The sequence below is a fragment of the Eretmochelys imbricata genome, chromosome 16, assembly GCF_965152235.1.
Source record: "Eretmochelys imbricata isolate rEreImb1 chromosome 16, rEreImb1.hap1, whole genome shotgun sequence".
NCBI lineage: Eukaryota > Metazoa > Chordata > Testudines > Cheloniidae > Eretmochelys > Eretmochelys imbricata.
The window spans coordinates 8,660,982-8,687,171 of record NC_135587.1 but is presented as its reverse complement, the minus strand read 5'-3'; the positions used below and the strand labels follow the sequence as shown (position 1 = coordinate 8,687,171).

The window sequence follows — 26,190 nt, the reverse complement described above, 5'->3', positions numbered from 1 at the left end:
GGAAGCCCAGACATCACATTCCCAATCATTCTAAACTTAAACTACCCCCAGCCCCAGAGGCAGAACCACACCTCCCCTGCCCCTTCCAAAGGTGCGGGAGGGGAAGAAAACCTTGCAGGCCTTCTTCATACATAAATAAGCTAACGTGGGCAGAAGTCCATTTTTTATTTCCATCTGCAGGTCCTTTTTAACTGCACTGTAAGAAAGGTCCCTTGGGAACCCTGCATCTACAGATCACTCAGCTCCTGCCAGCAGTGGAAACACATTCATGCAATTCTCTCGCCCCACGTGACAATGCTCAAGGGGGATTCACAGCTGTCCCAAAGCTGGTAAGAAAGTGGCATCTCCGTACCCTTTCAGTCTTGCAAAATTCCACTTGTCCCTTCTGCTGGGTGAGATTTTTTTGTGGGTGGGTGGCGGTGGACAGTCTCGTTAGTTGTTTTCCTTGCAGGGCAGGCAAATAGATTGCATCCCCGGGATAGTGGGTTTGCATGGCCAGGGCCCGCAGTCCTGCATTACAATCTCTACGGGCGGACTACTGGTCCTGAATAGAGACCCATGAATGTCTATGGGGCTCTTCAGGGGGCACAGGAATCGGCCCATGACGGAGGCTTCTTTTTGGAAGGCTGCCTTGCTGCTGACCTATTCTGGGGAGGCCGTTGGGGGAAGATCACCTCAGAACAGCATTGCCACCTCAAACACTGAGAAATCATAAGGGCGGCTGCCCAAAAATATTCTGAGTGACTTAAAAGCACAAGATTTATGATTCTACTAAATGTGGGGGCTTTTCATTTTGCTTTCTGAGCTTTTAGAATATGCATTTTCCAGCTTTTCTGTGCAACCATGAGGGCCAGAAATTTGCCTAAAAAACCCCCACAACAAACCCCCCTCCCCAAAAAACAGATTTCTATGTTATCACATGACTCCTGGAGCTGGGATTTAAATTAAAAAACACCAAAATCTCACAATACTTGTCATGCAATCATGAGAGTTGGCAACACTGATGAATGAAAGAGCCAAATTCATTTTAAAGCACTTTTTTTTATTGATTTCATTGAAAACAGAACAAGAAAATGACCAGAGCCAAAAGACTGCTCCTTTAAAATTGTCAAAAACATTAACAGAAAATAATAATAATAATAATAAACATGACGGCATTATGAATGTTTTAGAAGAGATGCACAAAAGAAAAAAACCCCTGTTACTGCACTAATTACAGTATTTAAAGATATATGCAAAAAAAAAAAAAAATTAAGGTAATGACCTGCCCAGCCATCACACAAAAGGTGATGGCAAATTTATTCACACTACAATACTAACAATTTAAAAAAGGTTTTGTGTTTTTTTCCTGCATTTTATACTAAAATCACTTTGTTCTTTTTATACAATTGATAGTTTATATTCACGTGGTGAGTAAAAATCACACCAGAATCAGCACCGTTTTTGTTTTGTGGTTTCTTTTTGTTGTGTGTGTGTGTGTGTGTGTGGTTTGTTTTTTTTTTAATGCTTTGTCCCGAATGTTTTAATAATGGTAAAAAATAAATCAGTTCATTTAAACTTCATAGTGTGTGGCTTAAAAACTAAATCAGAGGTGCCCCGAGTTGGGAAAAGGGAGGGATGAGCTGGTGGCCATGGTATCTCCTCTCGCTGGGGTGTGTCCTATCTGATGCTTGCCCGGCCTTAAGCATTCCCTTGAGCAATGCCAAAGGTTCTTTATAGTACATGTATCACTTTGTTTTGTTTTAAAAAAGCAAACTGATGCTTTCAGAAGTTAGTGTCTTGTACAATCCCCGTCCCTCTCTAAGATTGCTCACGTGGCAGGAGAGGCAAATCCTTCCACTGGTGAAACCAACACTGAGACAGTAACATGCCCAAGGGGCAGAGGTGAGAGCTGGTTTTTAACGGAGAAAGCTTTGTATAGAGCAGGAGCGGTGGGGAGAGAATCTCTGGCAGGCTTAGAACAGAGACAGGGATTGGGGGGACAGGAAGGAAAAAGGATTCTTTTCCATTTTTCTTTAGGAAAAAAAATAACAGATCAGCGGATTTGGTAACCGATGGGCGTCTGTTAGAAGCAAACGCCCTCTAGCTCCCAGCGACGGGACCAGGGAAGACCACGCTGCAATGTCCTGCCAGGTGAGGGAGAAATTCGTGGTGTAAAGGACGTGCCCCACAAAGCTGCGTCAAGTAAACCAATGTCAGAACCGTCCCCCGCCCCTTTAAAAAGTAAGTTCCATCAAGTATTCAAAGTTTATTGTAAGAGAACTGGAGATGACTTGGCATGAAGGTTCCATTCAATCAATAACGGCGTTCTGAAGAGGAGGGGTAAACGCTTCCCTTGGCTCTGACAACACATGAAGAGATGGATGCTAGGACATCTTGCACGGAAAAACTGCAACAGCCATCCCTTTGCACTCACTGTAAAACCAGCAGCTTTCCAGGGGTGGAGAGGGAGGAAACCTACAACATGGAGTCCGGATTTGCTTTCACTTATTCCTCAAGTAACAGTCGGTGGCACATCCCTAGATGTCATGAACCCCTTGGCTTTCCTTGAATGTGTTTTCTCTTTCAATGGAAATTTCAAACAGTATGTGAATCTATCGAGTTAAAACAGTTCGGTCTCCCGGGAGCAAGTCCTCAAAAGGGGCCGGCTGCCATGGCAGAGCTGGTGTCAGGAAGTCCGGTCTCCTGTGTGTCCTGGGAGGATGTGCTAGCTTGCCGTTGGGCCAGGGCTGTGCTCGAGTGTTTGCACTTGGGTGAACCGCACTGACAGCTGAAGTATTTGCCTTTGATGTCCCAGAATCGGTCTCCGTAGTCAAAGCTGGAAGAGAGGGGGGAACATTTGGTCATTGGAACACAACAGGAGGGATGTGCGCATATTCAAACAATTACTTTAGGGTAGCAGAGAAGACCTAAACCAAAAAAGTTTGTAAAGCAGGGGGTCACACCCTTCATAGCTTAGAGATGAACAAATGTATTTGAGCATAAGCTTTCGTGAGCTACAGCTCACTGCATCGGATGCATTCAGTGAAGTGAGCTGGAGCTCACGAAAGCTTATGCTCAAATAAATCTGTTAGTCTCTAAGGTGCCACAAGTACTCCTGTTCTTTTTGCGGATACAGACTAACACGGCTGCTACTCTGAAATCTTCATAGCTTGTGCAGCCTGAATGCACTGCCCACCCTGGGGGCTCCCTGTATCCTTCCATCCCTCCCCCATCAAATTCCCTGGGTGCCATTCTCCCATCTTCTGTTGTAGGGACACCAACTGCCCCCAGGCTCACCCCTGCCAGGGGTCTGTGTGCTCTCCATACCATGGTCTCCCAGTCTGTCCCACACACCAGCAGCTGTGTGCACCCCATTCCCACTTCCCCCATGCCCTCCATGGAGAGGACTACGTGGCAGGGGCTGTGTACCCCCTTTCCCCATACCAGGTTCCCCCAATCTCCTTTCCACCAGTTGTGTGTCGTCATCCCCCATTCTAGGGTGTCCCTCCACTCTCCTGCTGCATGGCAGGGGCTCTGCGTGCCCGCATTTCCCTCCCCTTCCCCACTGCAGAGTCTACCTCCCCCTGCTTGGAGTTCTGTGCACCCCAATTCTCCCTCCCCGACACACACACACACACACTCCATGCCACACCAGGGGCTCTGATGGAATCTGTGTGTACAGAGCCGAACCCTTCCCGGGAGATCCCTTCTAACAGGGGGTGCTGCCTGGCACTTGGAGGCAAAGGATGAAATGGGTCAAGAGGGTGAGGGCCTTTTCCACCCCAAGCAGGGGCAGAGCCCTTTTGGCTCAGGGGAAAGGTGCCCCCTAGAGGCTGAAACCCTTTGTGACATCCCAGAAAAGGTACCGTACCAGCAGCAGGTGGAGATTCCCCTCCCACACCAGCCTTGGTCAATATGCCTCAATCTGGACTTGGCAGAACCACTTCTCCTAGTGAGGGGTTGATTCAGTCTCTGTCATTAGCATCACTGCTGAAGCCAAGAGGGGACTATTCGGTGCTACCAGCGATGGGAGTGCTCGAGCTGGACAGAGCCCTACCAATGACGTTCACCCAGCCGGTGAACAGCACTGCGATGGCAACGCCTCTCCAGGAGTGCCCGGCGGGGACAGGCGGAAGGGCTCCGTGTCCCACTGCCAAACCACCCAGCCCCTCTCCCACAGAGGCCGGCAGTTCTATGCAAGCCTCATGAGGGGAACGGACTGCAGCAGTTCTGGCACATAAAAACCCTCCCCAGCCACAAACGTGACAAGCCGGGAGGACTAGATGGCCCAGGGGACACCAGGATGGGGAATTCAACCCTTGTGCTCCACATGGCCTGTGGGTTATTCTATCCGGCTGGGGGGTGAGCACAGAACTGTGATTTCCCTTCCCTCTCCCAGGGCTGGTCCCTGCAGAGCAGGGGCGGGACCCTCTAAAGAAACCAGCACTGATACTATCCACGGTGTAGCTATAAACTTACTAGGGCCACGGTTAGGTGGGGAACAACATTTCTCTTTTCCTTTGCCATGTCCTCCCTCCTCTGGCACGGGAGCCCTCTCTGGCTTTAGTGCTTCCTAAATTTCTTCCTCACTGCTGCCTCGAAAGACATCTCCTCGGTAGTCATGAAGATGGTACAACAGAACTGGAGGCGCCTTGGGGAAACCCATCTCTCTGCAGCTCCTCCGACCCCTTACTGTATAGTTACTAGGAGCCGTCACACAGAGAAACTAAAGCAGCAGGGCAAGAACATTCCGCAAATTGTGACGAAGCGCTTGTGACATAGTTCCCTGATCACTGGGAGCTTACTGAGCCCTACCAAGCAGGCATCGGACGAGAACGGACTGCTGTCACTGCTACCCTGGGATGGGTGTGAACGGGGACACTTCGGTGCGGAAGGCTCCCTACGCTGCAACCGTGGCCCCGAGCCACCCAGCTCCCACAGGCAAAGAAGTGATGGCTAGAAGCCGTCCGTAGAGCCAAACACCACAAGATACACAACTGCAGTCTTGCCTGTCCATCTGCGCAGTGATAAAGCCTCAGACACAGAGGCTGTAGTTTCCTGTTGTTAATCACTACACATTCACCTTCCCACAGCTGAGAACAGCTCCCAAAAACCCGGTAACGAAGCTCGTTTGTAATGGGAGCAGATCATAGAATCATAGAATATCAGGGTTGGAAGGGACCCCTGAAGGTCATCTAGTCCAACCCCCTGCTCGAAGCAGGACCAATTCCCAGTTAAATCATCCCAGCCAGGGCTTTGTCAAGCCTGACCTTAAAAACCTCTAAGGAAGGAGATTCTACCACCTCCCTAGGTAACGCATTCCAGAGTTTCACCACCCTCCTAGGGAAAAAGTTTTTCCTAATATCCAATCTAAACCTCCCCCACTGCAACTTGAGACCATTACTCCTCGTTCTGTCATCTGCTACCATTGAGAACAGTCTAGAGCCATCCTCTTTGGAACCCCCTTTCAGGTAGTTGAAAGCAGCTATCAAATCCCCCCTCATTCTTCTCTTCCGCAGGCTAAACAATCCCAGCTCCCTCAGCCTCTCCTCATAAGTCATGTGTTCTAGACCCCTAATCATTTTTGTTGCCCTTCGCTGGACTCTCTCCAATTTATCCACATCCTTCTTGTAGTGTGGGGCCCAAAACTGGACACAGTACTCCAGATGAGGCCTCACCAATGTCGAATAGAGGGGAACGATCACATCCCTCGATCTGCTCGCTATGTCCCTACTTATACATCCCAAAATGCCATTGGCCTTCTTGGCAACAAGGGCACACTGCTGACTCATATCCAGCTTCTCGTCCACTGTCACCCCTAGGTCCTTTTCCGCAGAACTGCTGCCTAGCCATTCGGTCCCTAGTCTGTAGCGGTGCATTGGATTCTTCCATCCTAAGTGCAGGACCCTGCACTTATCCTTATTGAACCTCATCAGATTTCAAATTCAATCCTCCAATTTGTCTAGGTCCTTCTGTATCCTATCCCTCCCCTCCAGCGTATCTACCACTCCTCCCAGTTTAGTATCATCCGCAAATTTGCTGAGAGTGCAATCCACACCATCCTCCAGATCATTTATGAAGATATTGAACAAAACCGGCCCCAGGACCGACCCTTGGGGCACTCCACTTGATACCGGCTGCCAACTAGACATGGAGCCATTGATGCAATGCTGGAGTCTGGCACAGGGCTGTATGCTGCCCCTGCACCCTGGGAATTCCCCTGGTGACCACTGCAGCTCCTTTACACTGCCGGAGAGCGGTAAAGGGTCCATGTGGGGGCTGGAATCTGGCTCATTCTCTTTAGGCACTTACTCAGGAAAGCAGAGATGTCCGTACACTGGTAAGATGTATTAATGTTAGTCACTGAGAGATGGGATTTGTAAGTAAAATAAGACACCTGCAGGATTGAACTGATGAATCAGAGTCTGCTATTTCAAACCCAGCTCCCAGCTGGGGAATCAAAACGCTGCCCACATCAGGCTGAAAACAGACAACATGCCTTTTGGTCCAGTGAGCTTCCTGGTCTGGGATCTACTGCAAGCGCAACAGCAGCCATGGCAAAAACTGCCAGCACAGATAGCATCAGTTTGGCACCAGCCCTAGGCCCTGGCTCCTAGATGAGGTGGGTGCTCTGCGTCAGACAGGAAAAATCGCCTCTCTTTTATGGAAGTTACTTGCACTTCCTCATCCTTTCAGTACAGAGACTAGAGGGGCAAGCCTGGAGTTAGCGGGAGCCATGGTCAGGAGTGATGCAAACAGTGCTGGGCACTGATCAGAAACCATACAGGCATGGCAAAGCATTGTAACTGGCGTGGCTCCGCCCTTCGCTGGGTGTGCAAAACGAGGGCAGCTTACACACTGAAGGGACTGAGCAGGGGTGAAGCAAGAACAAGTAACAGGAGAACACAAAAGAAAGCAGCCCCTCCCCCCCTTAACTTACGCCTGCACAATTCCCAGCACTTCTGGGGCCACAGTGTGAACAGGGGCAGCTTCCACGAGGCCCCATTCCAATGTCACTCCTGATTATCACCAGCATAAGTAACTCCACTGAGGTCAATGGTGTAACAGTGACACAAAACCAGTGTGAGTCCAGATCCAGGCCACTCACTTCAATAGGAACTGCACTTGCGCCGCCAGGGGCTCAATCTGATCCCTTCAGAATACAAAACTGATGTGATTTACACGGATTTTCTTTAACACAGTTATTTACTTTGTCCTGTCCATTTTTGGATCAATTCATCCCGGATGTGCTGCGTACACTATCACTTTTGCCTCACCTCTGAATTCAGTCCCTCCCTCGGAGCCAAGACAACCTCTTCATCCAGCTTCGCTTCTGAATCTCACTTTAAAGTAAATGTCAGATCTTTGGGGATTTCCCACATGTTTCTGTGGCCAGGCACCCAGAACACATTCCTGGCCGTTCCCAAAGTGGCTGGCCTCTGAGCTGTCCAGTTAATCAAATTTAGAGCACTGTTGACATGGCGAACCCACTGGACCTGTCGGTATTTGCTTAGCAATAGTTACTAGTCTCTGCAATCCCAGCATCATTGGGGTGCGCATGTTGGAAGTTACAGTTAACCTGTGTCCTGGCCTCCTAGGTTACAAAACTAAATGAGAAGAGGAGAAAGAGGGAGATTCAATAGCAGGGTTTTACATTTTGTGACTCTTAACGGTAAGGACAAGAATGGAGCAGCTGTCATTGGGCCACCAAGTCCTCCATCCCTGCCTTGGGTAATGGCTGCAGGCCAGACTGGACGTGAGCAATTAAACATGCAGGAGGCCTCAATTCTTGCAAGAGAGAATTGGGGAGGTAATGAGCAGGCTGAAAATGAAATGTCTGTGCTATGATTTAGTTGGTGTTGGTCCTGCTTTGAGCAGGGGATTGGACTAGATGACCTCCTGAGGTCTCTTCCAACCCTAATCATCTGTGATTCTATTTTATGATTCTAAGATAAATAATAGGTCAGTAAGCTAAAAGACAATATCTGAGTGAGCTACGATAAGAGAGGGAACACCTAGGGAACCATTTATTAAGAACAAGATAACAACGCACAAGAGAAGTCGGGAGCATAAAGATGAAGTAAGGAGTAAAGTTGACCGTCGACAGAGCATGCTGCACAGGAATTGGGTCCTGGAAAGTAACCAAGCCAATCCCAAAACGTGCGATGCTATGTATAGTAACTGCAATGAAACGTGTATCTGTATAGAAGGAAGAGGTTTGCTGTGTAACTTTGGATGTATTATACACCCAGCACGTCCCCTCACGCTGGAGTCTGATCAGCTCAAGGGTTGTTGGAGTGTATGCCAACAAGGAAACCTCGGTGACAAGTTTAGAGTAGAGCTGAGTTCTTGGGAACCAAGCAAATAAGGTCTCACAGGCTACCCCAGCAAATGCTAACACTGGAGGCCACAGAGGAAGGGTGGTCTAATGGTTACAGCAAAAGACAGGAAATCTGAGTAGCCAGATTCTATCAATGGCTCACTGTGATGTTGTCAGGGTCACTTGAGCACAGGATCTGGCCTTGATTCACATAGAATCATAGAACTGTAGGACTGGAAGGGACTTCAAGAGGTCATCTAGTACAGTCCCCTGCACTCATGGCAGGACTAAGTATTATCTAGACCATCCCTGAGAGGTGTTTGTCTAACTCTTATAAACCTCCAATGACAGAGGTTCCACAACCTCCCTAAGCAATTTATTCCAGTGCTTAACCACTCTGACAGTTAGGAAGTTTTTCCTAATGTCCAACCTAAACCGCCCTTGCTGCAATTTAAGCCTATTCCTTCTTGTTCTATCTTCAGAGGTTAAGGAGAACAATTTACCTCCCTCCTCCTTGTAACAACCTTTTATGTACTTCAAAACTGTTATCAAGTCCCCTCTCAGTCTTCTCTTCTCCAGACTACAAAAATCCAATATTTTCAATCTTCCTTCACAGGTCACGTTTTTTAGACTTTTAATCATTTTTGTTGCTCTTCTTTGGACTTTCTCCAATTTGTCCACATCTTTCCTGAAATGTGGCGCCCAAAACTGAACACAATACTCCAGTTGAGGCCTAATCAGCGCGGAGTACAGCAGAAGAATTACTTCTTGTGTCTTGCTTACAACACTCCTGCTAATACATCCCAGAATGACGTCTGCTTTTTTTTGCAACAGCGTTACACTGTTGACTCATATTTAGCTTGTGATCGACTATGACCCCAGATTCCTTTCCGCAGTACTCCTTCCTCAGCAGTCATTTCCCATTTTGCATGTGTGCAACTGATTGTTCCTTCCTAAGTGGAGTACTTTGCATTTCTTCTTATGGAATTTCATCCTATTTACTTCAGACCATTTCTCCAGTTTGTCCAGATCATTTTGAATTTTAATCCTATGCTCCAAAGCACTTGCAACCCCTTAGCTTGGTATCATCTGCAAACTTTATGCCATTATCTAAATCATTGATGAAGACATTGAACAGAATCAGACCCAGAACAGATCTCTGTGGGACCCCACTCAATACGCCCTTCCAACTTGATTGTGAACCACTGATTACCCTCTGGGAACCGTTTTCCAACCAGTTATGCACCCACCTTATAGTAGCTCCATCTAGGTCATATTTCCCCAGTTTGTTTATGAGAGAGTCATGTGAGACAGCATCAAAACCCTTACATCCCATGGAACTCCCTCTAACTTGATAGGGTTACACAGAGTGAGAGAAAGGGGAGCGCTGTGCTCTCTGGGGCTGATTCTTCACTGCCTGGCACCTTTTGTTGTCATTTACACCTGGGCAAAGCAAGCGTGAGACTCCACGTTTCTGATCTAGTGAAGCGGCACACCCACTCTGCACTCTACAAGGCAGCAGAAGCCCTATACTGCTGCATTTCAATCTGCCCAGCGGTAAATAGAGACAGTTCCTGACTTCAGAAGGGGGGGTGTGCAGGAGATGAAATACATGTTTGCAAACTGCTTTGAGATCCCTGGAAGCATTAAGGGAAAGACAAACCCAGAATGCACCTCATCAGTGGGGCAAGGACATGCACAGAAGGGAAAATTCCTTCCCAACTCCTGTTATCCCCTTATCCCATAAGGCATGAGGCTTGCCTACCTTTACCAGAGCCTGAAATTGACTGACAACAATAAGAATACATAGCTCTTATGTAAGTGTGTTTCATCAGTGGAGCTCACAGCACTTTACAAAGGAGGTGAGCATAGTTTCTGTTCTATTTAACAATGGGGAAACTGAGGCACAGCGACTTGCCCAGGGTCACCCAGCAGGCCACTGGCAGAGCCAGGAATAGGACCTAGGTCTCCCAAGTACCAGACCATTGTGCTAACCTGTAGGCCACTATCCCTTCCCCAACCATGGAATTTCCCACTCCCTGAGAAACCTAAGCAGCACACCAAGTGTTAGCTTTTTCACAGCTGCAGGTTGGGCAGATGTGTCGCTTTGGAAAGAGTCATCTCTAGCCTAGCTCCTAGATTCAGAATGAACCAGAAACCCCACAAAATCTGGAACTGATTTGCCCTTCTACTGTTCCCCAGCTGGGAGCTGGGTTTGAAATAGCAGACTCTGATTCACTGGTTCCAAATTTTGTGGGGTTTCTGGGTCATTCTGAATCTAGGAGCTAGGCTAGAGACGACACAAGGACAATTCCCAGGGGAAAGGCAGACCCTGTGGGTAGCACATACCCGATTTCCTCGCCAGCTTCGATCTGCCTGGTGCTGAAGAAGGCGATCCTGGGAAAGCGCAGGTCCTGGTGTGACATGAACACTCGCACAGGAGTGAGGTTTGGCTCACAGAGATGGTTTATAAAGCGGCTGATGTTGCCATAGAAACGAGCATCTATGCAGTACACCTCTCCATCCTAGAGGGAGGAACAGTGAATGTTTCGTTAGGTGGAGTTATTTAAAAGCAGCTGAGATACAGGTCACTTCACAGTTAACACACAAAGGAATTTCAAGATCTTTCAAAATATTGGAGTCTCGGACTCTCCTGCTGGAAGGCTTAAAAGGCCAAACCATTAGGCATTACAAAATATACATCTCTTCACAAAGCACTTAGCCTGCATGCCTGGAGGCTGTTCGAAACACTCCTGACCTAAGAAGCTGAGCGAGCAGCTCGGCTCTCCACAAACCTGCTCTGCTAAGGCACTAATCTGTTCCAGTGGCACTCCTGCTCCATGCAAACACACACCTGGTGGGTAAACGGCCAGCAGACTCAGGAAACAGCATCTCTCCAGTCCTGCTAATTGAACGTGACAGCTGAGAAGCACAAAGCCAGAGCTCACAGCAAACACGCTACTTCCTGAAGACTACAGCGAAAGAGAGAACACAGAAACCCTCTCTTTCCCTAATGCCCTCGCAGCAGTTATCGTAATATTTTGTTTTCCTTGAAAATAAGAAACTCCCTCAGGGCTTTTTATTCCAGCGCAGAATGACTGTGCAAACTGCAAGCTTTAATTACAGAAGCTAATTTCAGTCACACAGAAGCCAAAAGCAAAAGGATCCATTAGTGGAGCTCACATCCCCTTCTGGGCAAGCACCTCACAATCTTTAATGGATCAGCTGTGCCAGAATTCTACCAGCCAACTGATACAGGAGCCCCAGGAGAAGACATCTGAAGATATGAAAAAGATACACACTTGGTCTACACTGAGCAGCCTGCTACAGGTTTTAAAATTTAGCAGGCTTTGCAATTTTAATGGTATCTACTTCAGTTTGGGGTGCGGAGAGTCAGGTCAGGGGAAGAGTCTGTTGGATACAAAGGGTTCAGAATGTCCACCTTAGGGTATGGTGAGCAACATGTCGCTCATTCCACAGTGAACGGAGAGCAATGAGAACTTGATCAGAGGGCTTTAGAGAAGGTGCCTGAGCTGTTTACACTAGAAGGGCAATAAAACCCACCACACTAGGATTTCAAAGAGGGTTTAACCCTGAAAGCTGGTCACTGGGGTGGAAAGGTTCAGCTTCTTCAGCTGTGATTCTGTGCACGAGTCTCTTCCCTGGTTTTGCATGATAAGCAGGAGCAGGGTACGTGCCTGGCGCTCTGCAGGTGCATCGAGCCTGCCAACATCACCGTGTGTTGACAAAATGAGGCTCTAGTTAAGGATTCATGTCAGGAGCCAGGGAGAACCAATGTGAACGGGACAGAGGCATGGGGGTTGTTTGCCCTCCCTCTTTTAACAAAGAGAAAGCAACATAGAAAGGGGGAGGTTGAGGGAATGGATCACACAGTGAGACTTGAGATGTGGGCCTGACCCTGCCACTCTTATGCAAGTTCTTCCTCATGGACATGGTCATTGTTGACTGCAGTGGGACCTAACTGCATAAGGAAGGGCTGCGGGAGCTGGTCCTGTGTTTGTGACATGCGAAGTCATTTCCAATACCACCGTGAATTGAACTAAAATGTCGTTCAGTAACGGGGTGAAGGATGGCCTTGTGGGGAGATGCATCACTGGGAGTCACAAGACCAGGGTTCTAGTCTCAGCTCTGCCACAGACCAGCTGGGTGTCTTTTGGCAAGTCCCTTAATCATTCTGGGCTGGGATGCGCTGGGAAATCATTGTCTTAAACACATTAACTAACCCCATGTAAAACACAATGGAGCCTTCGAATGTACATGCAATAGCCTTCATTTCCCCCGTATATTAAATGGGGTGATACCACCTAGGTCAAAGGGGGGCGTAATTCATTAATGTTTGCGATGTGCTTGAGATCTTCACATGAAAGGTTCTAAAGGAGAGTCAAGTGTTACAGTTAAAGCAGGCAACTCTCATTCGCAAGAGGCTGCAACTGATAAAACCCAATCTCATCTTTCCCAAAGATCCCGAGAGAATGTGTTTTTCTCTGCATTTTGCTAATACAAGAAGAAGATGACGGTCCTTTTAAAGGGGGAAGACCAGACAACATCCACTATAGTATATCCTACCCAAGAGGATTGGTCCTGCTTTGAGCAGGGGGTTAGACTAGATGACCTCCTGAGGTCCCTTCCAACCCTGATATTCTATGATTCTATGATAAGAGCAGTGAATTGGCAGAGAGTTTGGGCAATTAAACAAATGTGTGTCTTTTTTCAAACAGTGAACAGGATCTGTATGTAGGACCCAGCATGCTAAATAAATCACAGCTCACACAGCCTGGAGTGACAAATAAAGATAACTAAAATAATCCCCCTATCGCTCCTTTGTGCTACAGCGCAAACTCAAACTCAGCCATTCTCCAGTGATGCTGAGTTTTGCGAGGCTGTTGCCTGGCTGGGTGGGGCTTAGCGGCCTCTTCTTTCATAGATTTCAAGGCCAGAAGCATCCACTGCAATCATCTTGTCTGACCCCTGTACAACACGGGCCATAGAACTTCCCCAAGAATAATTCCTAGCGCATGTGTTTTAGAAAAAAATCCAATCTTGATTTAAAAACTGTCAGTGTGGGAGAATCCACCATGACCCTTGACAAATTGTTCCAATGAGTAATTACTCTCACTGGTAAAAATTTCCACTTTATTTCCTGTTTGAATTTGTCTAGCTTCAACTTCCAGCCATTGGATCATGTTATATCGTTCTCTGCTAGATTGTTATCATTAAGTATTTGTTCCCCATCCACACACTTACCGACTGTAATCAAGTCACCCCTGAACGTTCTCTTTGTTAAGCTAAGTACATTGAGCTCCTTGAGCTATTACTATGGTTTCTAATCCTTTAATCATTCTCCTGGCTCTCCTCTGGACCCTCTCCAATTTATCAACATCCTTCCTGAATTGTAGACCCCAGAACTGGACATGGTATTTCAGCAGCAGTCACAGCAGTGCCAAATACAGAGGTAAAATAACCTCTCTGTTCCTACTCACGAGGTCTCCTGTTTATGCATCCCAGGATTGCATCGGTGTTTTTGGCCACAGCATCACACTAGGAGCTCATGTTCAGCTGAGTATCCACCACAACCCCCAAATCTTTTTCAGAGTCACTGCTTCCCAAGATAGAGTCCCCCATCCTGTAAGAATGGCCGACGTTCTTTGTTCCGAGATGGATACATTTAAATTTAGCCATATTAAACTGCTATATTTTTTGCTTGCACCCAGCTTTCCAAGCAATCCAGATTGCTCTGCATTAGTGGCCTGTGCTTTTCATTATTTAGCACTCCCTCAATTTGTGTGGCATCTGCAAACTTTATCCATCATCATTGTGTGTTTTCTTCCAGGTCATTGATAAAAATGTTAAATAGCCAAGAACCGAACCCCACAGGACCCCCTAGAAACACACCTGCTCCATGATGATTCCCTATTTACAATTACAACCATTAGCCAGCTTTTAATCCATTTAACAGGTGCCATGTTAATTATATATTGTTCTAGATTTTTAGATCAAAATATCATGCAGTACCAAGTCAAACGCTTTATAGGAGTCTAAGTATACTACATCAACACTATTACCTTTATCAACTGAACTTGTGATCTCATAAAAAAAAAAAGAAATCAAGTTAGTCTGACAGCATCTATTTCCATAAACCCGTGTTTAGTGGTATTACAGTACTCTCTTTTCATTCTTTATTAATTGAGTCTCATATCAGACTCTCCATTATCTAGCCCAGGCTCAATGTCAGGCTAATAATTAAGGTTAAGATTTTATCAAGGTTATTTTTAGTAAAAGTCAGGGGCAGGTCACAGGCAATGAACAGAAATTCACAGAAGCCTGTGACCTGTCCCTGACTTTTACTAAAAAGAGCGGTGATAAAATGGGCCTGAGGAGGGGAAGAGATCCCAAGCATGGCTGCAGGAGAGGAAGGGGCGGGGTCCAGCTGAGAGCTGTGGGGGCCCCCCACCGCCTGCCATGGCCCAGAACGCCACAGCACCCGCCAGTGAACAGCTCCAGCCCCGCTGCCATGGGGTGAAGCAAAAAAACGTCATGGATGTCTCTTGAACTCACGGAATCCATGACTTCTGGGACATAATCTTAGCCCTACTTATAATTACCTGGGCCATCCCATTTCCCCTTTTTAAATATTGGCACAATATTAGCTTTCTTCCAGTCTTCTGGGACTTCCCCAGTGTTCAAGACTTATAGAAAATCAACATTAACAGTCCAGCGAGCTCCTCCACCAAGTCTTTTAAAACTCTTGGTTGCATGTTTTCTGGACCTTCTGACTTAGAAGTGTCTAAATTTAGTAATTGCTGTTTAACATCCTCCTGAGATACTAGTGTAATGAAAAATGTGTTATCGTAGGACTACATCATCTGTTTTCCCCCCAAACACAGAAGAGAAATATTTATGGAGCACTTTTGCCTTTTCTGCATTATTATTGCTAATTCTATTATTTCCATCTAGTAATGCGCCAATACCATTGTCAGGATTCTTTTTGTTCCTAATGTACTTAAAAAACTCCTTATTGTCCTTAACTCTGCTTGCCATAGATTTCTCCTTGTGTCCCCTTTGCTTCCTTTATTTTCTACAATTCCTAGTTCCGATTTATATTCATCACTATCAACTTCCTTTATCTTCCATTTGTTATATTTAAAAATATATATTTTTATAGCTGCCTTCACTTTCTCTCTAAACCAGGTCTTTTCTTTAACCAATACAGCCTTCTTCCTCAATTGTGGCTTTTTGGGCATACAGTGAAGTGTTCTTATACAATTCTCAATGACCATTCAACATTTTTCAGATTAAATTCTTCCTCACAGCTAATTTGGCTCATAAACTGGTTTCAATTTTGTGAAACTGGCCCTTTTAAAGTACCAAGCATAAATATATATCACTGGTCTGGATTTTATTCTGGTTGCACATTATGAATGTGATCAAGTCATGATCACTCGTACCTAAGCTAGCATTAATTTTTCGTTCAGCGATCAGTTCCTCTCCATCTGTCAAGACAAGGTCTAATATAGAATTCCCTCGAGTTAGTTTCAACAATTTTTGAGTTAGGACATTGTCACCTACAATATTTAGAAATTCCAAGGATGTTTTAGAACTGCCAGCATGAACCCTCCAGCATCTGTCACTCAAGTTGAAGTTCCCCGATGATCACACAGCTTTTCCTTTCCTATACATTATAGATAGGTGCATAAGGAGCTGGTCTTCCTGTTTCCTAGTGTGATTCAGTCTGCAGCAGACACCAACTAATGCCCCATCTTGTGCTTTACCTGTTAGGACACCGATCCACAAGCATTCCAGATCATTTTCTTCTGAGTTATCAGTGATTGAAAACAGGTAATGCTATTTTTGACATATTTTCCAATCACTCAGCATATAGCAGGGCCTTGCCTTCTGTTTCCTGCCTTCACATGACTACATTCTGCTCTCCTCTGTCTGGTTTTGGCTGACAGGTTTCTTTCTCTGATTGATTATTCCCATTTGGGGGCTGTTATTCCACAGATGATAAGGTGAAATCCCATACAATTCCACTCCACTGACACTCCTGAAGAGACAGCTCCACCCTGCTCCTCCCAGTTAGTAACTCAACACTAGCTTTCTGAAAACGGGACTACATGTGGCTGCCAAAAGGCTCAATCTACGATTAATCCACAGATTCTCCATCAAAGCTCCCAATGGCTACCTGAACGGAGAGGAAGGTGGTCCCGTGGTTACTGATCTAGCCCACAAATTGGTTTGGTTCAAATCCCAGAAACGCCACAGACTTCCTGCGTGATCCTGGGCAAGTCGCTTGTCCCCATTTTGCAGCTGGGGAACTGAGGCACAGAGAGGATAACAGCACTTCCCTACCTCTCAGGGTTGTTGTGAGGATAAAGGTGTTAAAGACTGTGAGGTGCTCAGATACCATGGTAATAAGAACCTAAGGTAACAAGCCTTCAACCTTTATTCATCTTTGATACTCCATTTGCTGAACAGCCGTGGTTGGGAGTGCAAGTGGGCCACTCCAGAGCTGTGTGCTCAGCACTCTGCACTTCTCCAGAAAGACCCAGATTTGATTCCCAGGTACGATCTCTCATTCCAAGAGCTGGCAGAGGCTAGAATTACTTTGGGGGGAGCCTGCTCAGCCCCTGCCCCTGGTGTTATCGAGGGCTTTGCATTGCTCTACAAGTACTGCATGACACAGAAGTAGCCTCGAGGGGCTCTGGATGGACTCCTGAGCAGGTTTCCCAGTCCCTGGGAAGCAGTAAGGGGGAGGCAAGAGGAGCACCCCAAAGAGAAGATCCCCTCTACTGCAGGGTTTTTTGCATTCCAGCCTCAGGCAGAGCCAGAAATGCTGAGCAGTGCTTTCACCATTCCCCACTGGCTGGTCAGCCCAACGAAGCTGTGCCCAGATTCCAGCGAGGGCAGAACATGCCAGAGCTGTTTCCTCATGGGAAGGGGACGATTGGCATACGCTACATTAGGAATGGTCTGTACTAGCAGCTGGATAAATACTGTGATCACTCCAGAGACAAAATCTTCCGATATAAGCGGTTACATGGTCTTGGCCTGATAGCTTCAGTGACCTCCTTACAGTCACGTCTGTATGTAAGAGCTCTGCCAAGGCAAATATTTGGGATGCTCCCAAGTTTATGCATAAATCTTTCAGGCCTTCTCTACGAGAGAATTAAATTGGGCAGCACTGGTGTAAAGCTATGGACACTAGGAGGGCTTTATCAGCATAGGGGATACCAGTATGCTATACCAGCAAAGGACTCCTGGCACAGATGCAGCTAGACCGGCAAAGCCGTGCTTTGTCCCACAAGCAAAACAAGCTGTGCCGGTAAAAGCAGGCTTGCCAGTAGAACTACATCTCCACTGGGCTTCTGCTTGCACAGCGATGTCGGTCAGGAATCACACCTCTGCACAGCTTTGACGGCAGCAGTCTGTAGCGCAGGTCTGGCCTGAGTGCCAATGGCATGGCATGCCCACACTAGCTATGATGTTTCAAGTGCATCTCTGCACTGTTCAGTGTTGGTGCAGTTGTACTGGCCTCTGAGCACCTTTATTCCAGAGTTCCTAACACAGCTTCCTGAAGCAACGGCTCCTGGGAGATTCTGAAAGGCCAACTGGGAGCCCAGGAGAACAGTGGGAGAAGAGGTCAGACTCCCATAATACCATGAGAAATTAGCATAATTTCCCTTTACGGAACTCCCGGCAATTCCCTGGTGCCAGCATCGTTTCTTAGTTATTTACCCAAAAGGGAAGCCAGGATGAATGATGGATTTCTGATCTATCGCTTACCAATCTGCCTATTGCTTACAGTGTATTTTCAATCCTAGGCCCAGTCAGCCTCATTAGCAGAGCATGCTGAAGAAACACAGGACAGATGTGGGTTGGCAGCCATGTTGAAATGCCTCAATCTAGGCTGATGGAGAGCAGGCGCAATGTGGAGATGATGGAGTCTTTGGAGGAGGATGCAGGATGCTGCCTACTAGCTAACCCTTGGATGAACAGATTGACCCTGGGCATTTAGTGACTTTACCAGAGAGGTTGGTCCTTCTACTTTTCTGATTTCAGAGCATCGGCTACAAGACTCCCCACTGGATCCTTCTTTAGTGGTTGGAGAGGCCCCTCCCCTTCTTAAAGACAAAGCCTCTTTTCACATCTCTAACCACCAAACCAATATGGAAGCAGGTTTGCAGCTCCCCACAGAAAGTTCCCCCCATTCTCCTGCAGTCACCAGCATCACCTTGCTGCACGTTTGCTCTTGCCAAGGAGAGTTTCACATAAAGCTTTCACTCAGACTTTTAAAAGTGAGTTTAAAGCCCCTGAGAAAGGAACGAGCTGATGGCTCGAGGGACACCAGTCCTTCTCGGACCAGAAGCAGCACACCCAGCAGCGCAAGCTTCCCCGTACTGCCCTGCCAGGGTACCAGAAGTCGAACCTGAAAGGTCCTTTACTGGTGAACTGGTATTTCAGCCTATCAGCTCATTAATTGGTGATCTCTTTAATAAGGCTGCCAACATGGGTGCTGGTTAGTAGGAGCTGGGAGGGTGGGCTTTGCTACAGAGGTACTTGGGACATTAGAAATCAGACTGAGACAACCAATTTAATTCACACAGCCATCAGATGGGACTAACTTGCAATGACTATCGACCTGAGCTGCATTCAAACTGCTGACCTAACTCAGTCAGGCTTTGTACCCTATTACCAATCCCCTGAGCCATGCAATCCACACTTTACTTAGCTGTGAATAGATTTCGGTTACGGTGAGGTGAGAAGTGCTTTTCCTCTCCCAAGCTCTCGCACTGCTCTGCCCATCAAGATGGGGACACATTTTCTTATAGCTCTTTAGAGTAGCAAACGCTGGCTTTTGTTTTGCCAGGGAGTTCCTTGAACATCCTACCTTGTTGTCAAGGTCAAAGAGGTAGGAGTCCTCTTCACGTACGTCTGCCTCTGAATCCGAAATCAGCTCTCCAACGTACCTGACGGATGAATGGGAAATGCAGCAATGAGATGCTTGTGCAGATGCTAGCTTGGATTTTAACACCTTGCCTCTCGTGTACAAAGTAAAGAGTGAAAGTGACAAATCAGCTAGTGTCAATCAGCATAGGTCCATCAAAGCCAGTGGAGGGATGCTGATTGACACTAGCTGAGAATTTGACCTCACATCTTTAAAATAAAAAACAAAATTCCTTTACTCAAGTTACTGCTAATACTTTTGAACATTAAATGTGAATTTTAAAAAAGGATATACTTTTCCCCATCCAAGCTGTTTCCTTTTGCAGTTCTCTCAGCTGTCCAGTAACAACAGACTAGTTAGTTTTGCTTTTGTTTAGTGTCCACTGACTTTCTGGTTCTCATGTCCAATATTGCAACACTTGGGTTGCACACACTGTAAGAGGATGTTTACATACCAGTGCAAAACTGTTTGCTTTGGAATGTGCAAAAAAAAAATGGAAATATTGTTGATCATAGAAGCTACTTATTTAAAGCCTTGTCTTACCATCCCCTAGAAGTCGACAGTATGTTAACCTGATAATGTCCCTTTAAGTAATTGGGCCTCCTACCACATGCAAATCAGGAGTATGACTTTATCTGAGTCCTAACACTCGTAACAGCACTTTCAACTTCCACGCACTTTCCCAACATTAACTATGTGCATCTACCCTTGTGATGTTAGCATCTGACCCGAGGGCCGTAGAGATGAAAGCTTGAAACATTAACCCTGAGAACAGCCAAACATTCCATAATAGAAAGGGCGTTCAGATGCAGTTCCTGACCTCGAGCAGTCTAGCACAGAATTGCTATATCAGGCTAGGATGCCGACTGCATGTGGAATCCTATCATCTTGCCTTCAGTGCATCTTGGTATCTATTAACCACTCCTGTGTGGCTGCAGCATTACTGGAAACCACGAAATCATTAGTAACCTAGAGCAATAGGGGATTATGGATGGAGCAAAACTGCTTTAGTGTCACACAGTAGCCAAAACCGAAGGCAGCTCAAAAGCAGCTGAAAAATGGCACATGGAAAAGCATTTTATTTTGTGACACTCCTTTCGATAAGCAATTCTGAGACCAAAAACGAAGTTGAGATGTAGCTTTTATGTTCCTTTAGGGCCCAATTCTGCAACCCCTCTTCGCTTTCAGCAGTACTTACTCATGCAAATAGTCCGACTGATTTCCCAGATCAGAAGTCAGTGGAAAGACTCGCATGAGTTAACTCTGTTATTCAGTAGCACGTACCTATCTATCTATATCTTAAGGGCTTATATGGTGTCAGTCACTTAGGTATCTGAGCACATTCCATATAAAAATCAATAGCAAAGTCAAGACCTGATGGAGTCTCTGGGTCTTCTCCCTTTTTGGGGTAAAAATTCTGCTTGGCACAGGTTGTTTCTATGGAGGGATGGGGGTCAAATCACAAAACATATGAGGTATGGAAATGGAATCACCAGCCCCTTTAGCTCTGTCCCTGTGTCCCACCAACCTGAACAACCTCTCTAAAAGCTATTATAACCACATGTGAACATTCTGAAATTAACAGAGACATTATTGGCAAGGAAACAATACGCTGTAGATTCAAATCAATTCTCCCTGGAGAGCTAGCTGCACATGGAGCTGGTAACATGAGCACCTGTTTCAGAGAAGGAGTGATTCTGGTATTGTGGAGCCATCTTTGAAGAGTGGGCATGGGTTAACTGACTGTATGTATGTGGAGGGGCCTATGACCTACATTTCACTAGGCAGAATAAAGTTCCAAGGACCAACATATAACGTAGACATGGCAGCAGGGACCGGAGGTTTCTGTAGTGGAGATGTATGTAGCAACCGTTCTCAGCCTGTGGTCTATGGTGCAATTGCTGGTAACTGAGGAAGAGCTGGCTTGTCCAGCTCTTCTTGTTTCCAGCTGCCAAACTGCATTTGAAGACAGCTAAATGCTTCCCATGCGAGCCATTGCTGTTTTTTGCCAGGGGGATGTTTTGCAATCAAGGTAGCTTGAGTGATCGTGAACGGGAGGTGGAAGACCATCAGTTAAAATCTGGTCCAGACTATTGAGAAGGGATCTGTGAATTCTAGGTGTATAAGAAGGGCATTTTGCACAGCAAGGACTTGTCTGCATGGGGAACAGACTGAAATAGCTATCGAAGACTAACCGATTCCACAACAGCTATTCCAGATGAGAGAGCTCCCTGTGTGTCCACTCTATTCTGGAATAAAAGTAATTTCTATTCCAGAATAATTACTCTGCTCTGAAAGCGCACTAACTATGCTGGAATAGTGATTTTTATCCTGGAACAGAATGTCCGCAAGGAGAGCTATTCTGAAGTAGCTACTGTGGAATAGGTTATTCTGCAACAGCTACTCCAGTCAATTTCCCCCTGTAGACAAACCTTAAGGTGTGTGAACACTGGGGTTTCTTTCCTTATGGGAACAAGGTGAGGGAGGCGCAATTCCATGCACTGCATATAGACAGATAAAGGTAATAAGCTTAGTGTGGCTGGCTCACCAAAGGAGGGTGAGCTGAAGACTGACCTATGGTTATATTGGTGGCACGTAGTGCAGGCATGTTACATATTCATTCAGAGTTGGTTAGTATGTGGTTCTTTTTTGTAATGGAAAAGAGTTACAGTGTGACAGGTGAAAGGGTGCCATGAGTCATGGATAGGGATAAGATGACCTAAAGTGGCTTGTGGTATCTTCACTCAACTCTGCAGTCCCAGAAATGTTACATGTGTGATCATTTTTATTACACCTTTACCTTAATTTTAAATTTCTTGGCATTCATGCCTTCTCCTGTTTAAAATTACACTTCTCTAATCAGCTATTCCTCAAATAACTTGTGCATTTACTCTAGTGTAGTGAGGCAGAGTGGCTTCCCTCCAGTGCAGAGGGATTAACTTCCCTTGGGTGGCACAGCTAATCCCCTCACAGCCCCCTCGCAGGAAGTGCAGGGGCGGGTTAGGAAGTATAAAAGTAGGGCCCTGAGCTCAATTGTGCCAGACCATGGAAGGAGGCAGACGTCCCAAGCAGAGAGCCGAGCCCTCAGCAAGGTCCAGGACCAATCAACACACTGCCCGGAAGACCCCGGGGAGAGACCAGAGGGAGGGTCGCCCAACCGCGAACCAGAGCCCAGCAGTGATGGAGCGGCACCAGCAGAAACTGGTAGGAAGTAGCCCAGGAAAACAAGACTTTGGTCTGGTTGTGCTTCCGGGATGCGAGGTAGCAACCCCATTTCCCTGCTGACCCTGTAGTGGGATCACCTGCCACTGTCAGGGCTCTGGGCTGGGACGCAGTGGAGCAAGCTGTGCCTGGGTCCCCCATCCCACCTTATACTCTGCAAATGGCCAAATACAAAACTTTAGGCCAAGACACCTGAGCCAGTGACTGTTGGTCGCTCAGCCCACACCCCCAAAGGGGCCTGACCCCAAGACTATGCGGTTGTTGCCTGTCCCAGCCAGGAGGCTGCGGGCTATAGACAGCTTGCTTGTCCTGCCCAAAGGGCCAGAGCCCCAGACTGTGGTTGCCTGCATCAGCCAGGAGGCTGCGGGTCAAAGACTGTGTAGTTGCTCAGCCCAGATGCAGCAGGCCTAAGCCCTAGACTTTGGCTATTTGCCCCAGCCAGGAGGATGAGGCCATAGACTGTTTCATTGCTCAGCCGCCAGACCATGAGATGCCGGCATCATAGACTAGTAGTGTGCACCCCAAACAGAGACTGGGGATCCCTGCCAACCGGCTGTGTGCAGCCAGAAGTCAGGACACCCTGATGAACTTTTGGCCCATCTACCGACACCCTGATGCCGCCTGGAGGGAGCACCCTGACCGTTACAGGAAGGAACCCTATATTTGTATATTTGTGAAGAGTTGATGCTTTCCCCTCCTTCTTACTGGAACCAGTTGATCTCCTGGCACAAGTTTAGCTCTAGACTTTGAATGTTCCATCTGGGCAGAAAGCCCTGTTCTCCAGCCCAGCTGGAAGATGGATCTCAGGAACAACCCAGGTAGGGTTTGGCTTTGGGCCTGAAACATGAAAACACCCTCAAGGCCATTATAGCTTCTAATGAGCTTTTGCAGCAATGCAGGTGCAGGACAACTTTACCAAACTACTGCTGAATTTATTTATTTACATTTCTGCTACTAGTCAGACTTTGCAGGCTCAGATTTCTCAGAGGTAATACCTTTAAAATTAATTCCCTGCCCCATCCCAAAATACCGTGAGGCATCCATGACATACTGTTAAGAAACAGAGATCCTCCTTTCATGGGAAGAACAGGAGCCTGGCCTTGCTCAGAACAAAGCTGAATGGGTCATTTTCCAAAAATCACTATGAAGAATCACCACCACGCTAAAGCCTAATAAATCACTGGTTCAAACAGGAATGTATTTTTGGTAACCATACATAAATTATAGCAATCATTTTCTTTCTTAGGCCCTGATTCAGCCAAGCACGTCACGTGTTTAACTTTAAACATCCACTTAAGTGCCCTGGGGAGTCAGGGTCCAAACCAGAACTTCGGTACTGGGGAAAACCCTTAATTGTATCACACTGACTAGAGACTGACCTACCCCAAAGCACGGGCTCCAGAGATATCGATGCACCTCAGACCCCTGAGACTTTGGGATGTTCCAGACGTGAATTTTGCAGTTTGAGCCCATCTCCAATACAAATTAAATGGATTACTTCTACCACCGCCTTGCATTTCCCATATCACTGCTCGTTTGGGCTACACAATCAAAGCTTTCAGAGCTTAAACCAACGTCTCTCAGGCATATCTATCAATACAGCAGTCACTGTGACAAAGGCAAAAGCCCCAATTCAGGAAAGCATTCCTGTTCTGGACAGCACTTAAGCACATGTTTAAATCTCACCGCTGTCAAATGGATTTAAGCACATGCTTGTGTGCTTTGATGAATTAGGGCCATAATGTGGAATTTATGAGACTACTCTCATTCCAAGGTGACGCATGGAGGGTCACTAAGACAGGGTGGCTTATTGAACCGTAAACTCCAGCAGCATGGGGGAAAGCTTGAAGATACGTTCTAACTGCTTACGGAATGTCCACTTCGGGGATGGATCACTTGATGATTACCTGTTCTGTCCATTCCCTCTCAAGCACCTGCATTGGCCACTGTCGGAAGACAGGATACTGGGCTAGATGGACCTTTGGTCTGACCCAGTATGGCCGTTCTTATATACTTAGGCTAGATGGCTCTGTATGAAGCAATTTCTTTCTGCATGCACCTCTCCCTTCAATAAGGAGCATTCTAATTTGGGTGCATGACACCAATTGCCCAACACACCATCAGAATTCATGAGCTGATGCTTTCTTTGTGAGCTACTCTAAGCCGACGAACTTACTCGCACACGAACGTTCCCAAGGGGATGTCCTGCATCGACCGCACGCCCCAGCCCATGTTTTGCGTTCGATAAAGCTGCAATCGAACCCTGAAAGACAAGAAAAGGGGTCCCATTAATGGCATCAGAGGAGGCGCTCTGCAGAAAGGCACCCGCTCTTTGGGGAGGGGAGCGTCACAAAGAAATTGCAAATTTAATCAGAAAACATTAATTGCAAGAGACAATTTCTAATTTTGTCACCATGTGACCCCAGTTCCTTGCACCCCAGGATCTGCTCCCTCTGTTAATGTGAGAGGAAGGAAGGAAAACCAGCTGCAAACTGGCTCGTGGCACAGCAAGAGGGGGAAGCAGCGACTATGTGGCAGCTCTCCTTTATCCTCATCCTGCAGAACCCCCTTTATCACACTCCATGGGGAGTGGGCTTGGTGCCTGGGGATGGGGGGCACTATGGGACTCGGTGCTCTCCACAGTACTATCCCCCCTTAAACCTCTGGGGATTTACACATGGGATATAAACGTCAGCTACCAGCTTCTCTTCCCTCCTGCACGTTCCCCATCCGCACAATGGAAGAGAAGTTTCAGGAGAAGTCGGTCGGAGCCCACGGTAGCGTGACTGTGGGAAGTGTGCTGCAAAGGAGGGGATGGAGCTGGAGCAGTACCAAGAACGCCCTGGATCACTACACAGATATTCCTTCCCTCTGCCGAGAGCTCGAAATTTGGCAGGTCCCACTCATTCCTACCTAAGCCACTAGCTGAAAGCTAGGAAGTAAATTCTGTAACTTGAAACTTGCTGGGTTTCCTGGCCCCTATATACAGCCTATACAACTAGGCTCAGAAAAGACCCGTTAGGTCCCAACTGCATAGGCAACTGCATTGCCCAGCCACTGCTGGAATATTTCATAGGACCATCTTATACTTAACATTCTCCAGGAATGCTGATCCCCAGCGGGAGCCTAAGGCCACTTGCACAGACTCCATTATTGGGGGGGGGAAATCCTGATGCTCCCCTATTTTTTCCTTTTCTTAAATTCACCCCATTGCTTCTTTTGATATCCCCTTTACATCGCATTATATTAAATAATCCTTCTCCCTCCATGGCACTTCATACCCTTGGCAGACAGTACCAGGAGCACAACGCAAGGCAGATAGGCTTTCCTTGGCACTAGCAGCTTCAAAAAATGTGGTCACACCGTGCCTCAGGCCTGAGGAAGCTGCATTCTGTTTTGCCTCATTCATCACCAGTAAAACAGGCAGCTGAGTTTTGGATTCCGGACGCTGGGATGATGCAGGAAGCGCAGGGAATATCGCTTGCTTTTCAGACACCAGGCAGAGCTGGTAGGCCTGCCAGAGGGAAACATGCGCTCTGACATGTAACATTAATTTGGAGCAAATTTGATGAGGGAAACACTGAGAATGAAGAGGGAGCACCCAGGCATCATTACTAAGCAGCCTCTTTGCAGATCAAAAGCTAGGAGTTATTCCTGATTCCTCAAGGGACGAGGCCCACAGAGTTCTGGGAAATATCTG

At 46.9% G+C, this 26,190-nt stretch overlaps 1 protein-coding gene across 12 annotated transcripts in view; it reads right to left on the bottom strand.

Annotated features, from left to right (window-relative positions):
- Window positions 1-1,021: 1,021 nt before the first annotated feature.
- The window catches only part of EHMT1 (euchromatic histone lysine methyltransferase 1), a 169,291-nt gene continuing 144,122 nt past the window's right edge, over window positions 1,022-26,190 (bottom strand). For all 12 annotated transcript variants that reach the window (XM_077835752.1, XM_077835753.1, XM_077835754.1 and 9 more), the window contains 4 exons: window positions 24,667-24,753; window positions 19,212-19,290; window positions 10,652-10,827; window positions 1,022-2,818 (listed from right to left, as the gene is read on the bottom strand). In XM_077835752.1, the coding sequence (XP_077691878.1) occupies window positions 2,635-2,818; window positions 10,652-10,827; window positions 19,212-19,290; window positions 24,667-24,753 (526 nt within the window). In that variant the 3' untranslated portion in view covers window positions 1,022-2,634. The remainder of the gene's footprint in view (window positions 2,819-10,651; window positions 10,828-19,211; window positions 19,291-24,666; window positions 24,754-26,190) is intronic.